The sequence below is a fragment of the Solanum tuberosum genome, unplaced genomic scaffold, assembly GCF_000226075.1.
Source record: "Solanum tuberosum cultivar DM 1-3 516 R44 unplaced genomic scaffold, SolTub_3.0 scf00155, whole genome shotgun sequence".
NCBI lineage: Eukaryota > Viridiplantae > Streptophyta > Magnoliopsida > Solanales > Solanaceae > Solanum > Solanum tuberosum.
This window is the reverse complement of record NW_006239081.1, coordinates 221,026-226,285: the sequence shown is the minus strand read 5'-3', so window position 1 is coordinate 226,285 and position 5,260 is coordinate 221,026. Positions and strand designations below refer to the sequence as shown.

The 5,260-nt window shown below is 29.3% G+C and overlaps 1 protein-coding gene and 1 non-coding gene across 2 annotated transcripts; both read left to right on the top strand.

Annotated features, from left to right (window-relative positions):
• The first annotated feature begins 943 nt into the window (after positions 1–943).
• TRNAL-AAG (transfer RNA leucine (anticodon AAG)) lies at positions 944–1,027 on the top strand. The gene has a single exon. It is a non-coding gene; the product is annotated as a tRNA-Leu (tRNA).
• Positions 1,028–2,577: 1,550 nt separating this feature from the next.
• LOC102599077 (uncharacterized) lies at positions 2,578–3,445 on the top strand. Its single transcript, XM_006353501.2, has one exon. The coding sequence runs from the start codon at positions 2,594–2,596 to the stop codon at positions 3,332–3,334; it is 741 nt and encodes a 246-aa protein (XP_006353563.1). The 5' UTR covers positions 2,578–2,593; the 3' UTR covers positions 3,335–3,445.
• The last annotated feature ends 1,815 nt before the right edge of the window (positions 3,446–5,260 follow it).

Genomic DNA, 5,260 nt, shown 5'->3' with positions numbered 1-5,260 from the left:
ATCGGTTCTTAACAATCTAAAACCAAACCAAACCAAAACCCAAATTAAATCGGTTCATTTAATCGGTTTGGTTTGGTTTTTCAGTTTGGATCGGTTTTTATCCAAACCATGAACACCCCTACATAGAAGTTTGTTGATTTTCCTTTAAAAGAAAAATAGACGTACTTCCGTCGATTTAGTTTTAAAAAAGGTTCATTGACTTTCTTTATATATATATATATATATATTTACCTTTTCATATTTTGAATTCTTTTAACGAGTATTTTGATTTCGACTCTTGTAAACCAATAGAGAAGACTTGGCTAAAAGGCTAAACAAAAGAAATCTGCATATCCATACGGGCTTTATATCATGGGCCAAAAAGTTAAGGCCTACACTGATATCCATATGGAAGCCCTATCCACAACTCCGTTTAGAAATGATAAATTTAGTCTATAAAAATATGATTCAATCGGCTTAAGTTTGGACCGGTTACATTTCATTTTAGTTCAACCTATTTTAATTCAAATATTTGATAAATTAAACCTATTTTATTTTGATTAAATTCAATTTAAACTGCTCATTTGATATTTCTATTAAAATGTTAACAATATTGAGCTGCTATCACTTACAAGTTACAACCATGCACATACAATAAAGTTAATGTTGAATGTAACGGAATTTTAAATTTCACGTCTGAAATTTCAATACTTTATTTTGAAATTTTATTTATGGAATTTAAAACTCAACAATAATAACTATTTTTCAATTATAAAACTAAAAATTATTACTAGTATTTGTGAATTTTACCTACACATACGTATTTTCCACTACTCTAAAAAAATAATCTAAAATGTCACAACTAATGAATTTAAATTCTCCTTTTAAATGTGGTCAAATACCTTTTTCATCATATTGCCTTTAATACTATATAATAACTAATTCAATAAACAATAATATAGTTGTTGAGATGGCGGCCGAGTTGGTCTAAGGCGCCAGATTAAGGTTCTGGTCCGAAAGGGCGTGGGTTCAAATCCCACTCTCAACAATATCATTTTTTTCGTAAATATAATAACATCTTAGAATTATATTTTTCAAAAATAAGTTATCATTAAATTTGTTAATTTACCCTTTCTTTTGTCTATGGTTGATGTTAAAAGAAAAATTACTAGAAGCCAAAATATGAATTCAAGCATAGAAATGAGAGACGATTTTATAATAGACTTGTTAGCTTCGCAGTTCGAGGAGAAAGTTCAACAAGGTATCAGTATGTAATAGAAAAACAAATTTCCAATTTTTGGATTCTTGGATAAAATATTAAAAATCAAACAGAAAGTTGTCTTTTACCACTGAAAAATTTAAAATGAGAATAAAAAGACAATAAATAGAAAATGACTTGTATACTTGTTAGGTGGCCTCTGTGACAACTATTTGTCACCTTCAGAAAGACATCTCAATGGTGCTTCCTATTCTAAACCAAAGCAAGGCCTTCTTTTAATAAGAAAAATAGAATAGTTCGGTGTGTATATTTCATGTTCATACAAAGTCTGGAGAAGGATCGCGTTTTAAGAAGTATGATATAGATAATTTATTCTAATGTAAGTATTAGTGACGTTTTTATCACTCAAATTTGTGGCTTATAGATCACACGCAGGGGCTAAGCTAGCAAGGGTCAAGGGAGTTAATTTGAATCTCCTTCAACAGAAAATTACACTATTATATTTGATTAAATTATTTTTTACGTATCTATAATAGATATTGAATTCTCTTTAACCTCTTCGTATATGTACTTTTTATATTCTAAATCTTTTTAATGAAAATTTTGATTCACGTGAAAATAACTTTATATTATTCCAAGGTTCCCCTTCTTGGAACATAAAATAAATGGTTTATATAAAGTTGGCTATTTTGACTTCAAACTGTCAGAAAGGTTTGTTTTTATGAGAGTTAATTAATAAGGTTATTTGGCTTATTAGTAACTTAATTTTCCATTATTCTTTATCATAACTCTAGTATCAAATGAAACAACAATTCCATACGATAAAACAATTTAAAATCGACTATATGAATTCATAGTCTATCATAGTTCCCCATTTGAAAATATCTTAAACTAATGTATACAATATGAAAGTGCAAATAAATTAAAGAATATTACTCTATATTTCCTACTGGTATAAAAATTTCGATAGAACTAATTGGAAGATTCCAAGAAATTAACAGGTGGTCTAAAAGTAATGCGCTAACATGACTATTTGTGGAAATTCTAAAAGATTGAGCAAGCGTTTGGTCATAGATTTTGAATTAGATTTTATAAATTTATCTTTAAATATGTGTTTGACCATAAAATTTATTCAGTTCAAATATTTTTTTCTCAAGTTCTCAATTTTCAACTTCAAAACCTATAATCAAACTAGAGTCGGAGTTGATCAAATTATAGGTAGTTTGAGATAAAATTTACTTTATTGTCTCAACTTACAAAAAAGAAAATAATAATAATAATAATTTCCCGCCAAAAGAATTACCTCAATCCTTCCAAATTCCCATATATTTATAACATTCCCTCACTCTCAAAAACACACACACACACATGAAGTCTAGTACTTCCAAGATAATAATGGGAGCAATATTAATAATGGTGGTAACCCTTGCAATAATTCTAGGCCTACTCTTAGTTTTTCTTGTTGAATTTTTTTGTTCTCTCTTACTTAGTAGGCGCCAACGGTCAAAAACACCTGCTAATTTCGGAACAACCTCCATCACACAACCATCACCACAATGTCAACGGTCAAAAAGGGGTACAAATTTCGCGATAACCTCTACCACACAACCACCACCACTAGAGTGTCAATCAATTACTCCAATTACAAGTAGTCATAGTAGCTTTTATGCACAATTAGGGGTTCTTCATGTTCCAAGAAATTACCTCTTTCCTAAAATTTCCACTAAAGATCATCACAACATTGATGATCTTGAAATAGTCCAAAATATGTCATACCCTAAATTAGTCCATGAAGTACAATCACATCAATGTAGCACTAGTAGTGCTACTATTGAGGAACAATTTATTTACATATCAAATCCAATTTATGATAACACAAAAATTGAGCATGATACCCCGTTTGAAACGCCAGATACATCCCCCTCCTGTCTCGAATTAATCATTGATAGTTCTTCGGAAGAAGGAGAAGAAAATTGTGGAATATCAACATGTTCTAGTACACCTTCTTCAGTACTATTAACTCCGATGAAGAAACTTCCAATCGAGGCATGTTCAATTTCACTAAGAAGTGGCTCTATTAATAGTAACAATTATACTTCTTCCTCTGGATCTCCATGTACTTCTCCTTCTTGGTAAAATTTTCAAAACAAATTAATAATCTATGTACTTAAATTTGTTTAATTAGGGTTTGTTTAGATGTTCTTTGTTAGCTTAGTTTGTTTAGTTCTTTTTATTTTCTTGTTTAGTTATTTTTGTTGATGTAATAGACTAATAGGGATGCTAAAAAGGTGGTGATAGAACGACTAATATTATCTCTCTGTCCCAGTTTATTTGGCATACGTTTCTTTTTAATTTGTCTTAAAAAGTATTTTTTTTCTATATTTAGAAATAGTTTAGTTTTAAATTTTTGTTTATCCTTAATGCTAGGTCACTTGGTACTCCAAGAAATGATTATAATAGTTCTTCTCCTCCTCGGTGAAATTTGAAAAGAATTTATATGTGACTAAATGTTATGGTAGACTTTAAGTGATGCACATTTTTTTAATACGTCTCAAAAAGAATATTATGTTTATATATTTAGAAATAATTGACACATTGGGAAGTGACTCTAATATTAACAATTACTCTTTTTATTCCTTTCTATCTCCATCTACTTCTCCTACTTAGTGAAATTTGCAAATAAAACTTAATTTTTTTTTCTAGTTAGGCATTATTCTAATTATGTTTCTTTTAGCTTTAATAGGGATGCTAAAAAGGTGATGGTAATTAGAATGACTAAAATATTAGAAAGTTTTTAAGGCGTGACTATGAGTGCACTAAGAACTAGGTCACGCCAAATTGTCTCTTTATGTATTCTAATATAAAATGACATTTGTTGTTTTTAAGTACTTTTCTGATTTTATATTTGTATAATCATAAATCATTTCATTAGGGGAATGAAACGAAACGGAAACAAAATATTTTTAGCTATTGAATGGAAGAGGGAACACAAGTCCCACAAAGAGATTACAAATTCGATGGTGTCAATTGGGATCCGTGGATTGTTTCTCTCTTATGAAGCGTTTGACCTAATAGGTTTCATATTAGGTTACTTTGAACTTGGTTGATTTGTCTAGTCGATATTTTATAATACAATCATTTAATTTTAGAGGTTGACCTTATATAATCTAACTTGATGAGACATACTTGTGCAATTTTTTTGACCTAAAACTCTATATAGATCAGTCAATGAAGTCTAAAATAAAAAAGAAAAGTTATCATATAAATCAAATGAAGAGAGTAAAAAATAATTATTAATAATGTTTGGAGCACATAATTTGTTATACTACTACAACATAACTTAGAGTGTATGTAAATCCACTTTTGGAGTCTGAAAAAGATAGGTAAACCTAACCTTTATCACTATCACGAAGATAAAAAGGTTATTTTAGATCCTCAACTCGAAATAATATGACTTGTCAATTTTCATATAACATGTTAAAAAATACGGAAAATAATGATAAAAAACTTTACACTAACACAAGTAAAATACAATTTTGGTGTTGGGAATGAGAAGGTGCATGTGAAGAGGGGTGGACCAAAAGAAATACTAGAATAGAGTCAAAATTTATATCTCTATTTTTCATGTTAAAAAGGGACCCTCATTTGTTAATATTTATTGAAAAATACAAAAAAGCTTGAAAAAAGAGAAACCTGTGAGATCTTTTGTATTTTTAGTAAAGGACTATTTATGTTAGTCTCGATGCATGGCAATGAACCCAATGAAACAAAAAATCTACAACTAGATTCTTCTCTAAACTAAAATATAATCAAATTTAGGACCGGAACTAGTATAGAAAATACGAATTCGATATAATTTAATAATTTTAGTCTAAGCTTTTATCCGACCCAAGCCCAATTGTATTTATACTTTCAATAATTATGTATTTTTTTTTATCATTAATTAAAAATTTTCTACCATATATTGAAGAAGATACACCTAGATATTTATTTATTTGCTACCAGATACACTAAAAGAGAGAGAGAACGAGAGAGAGAGAGGGGGGGGGGGGGGGGGGGGGG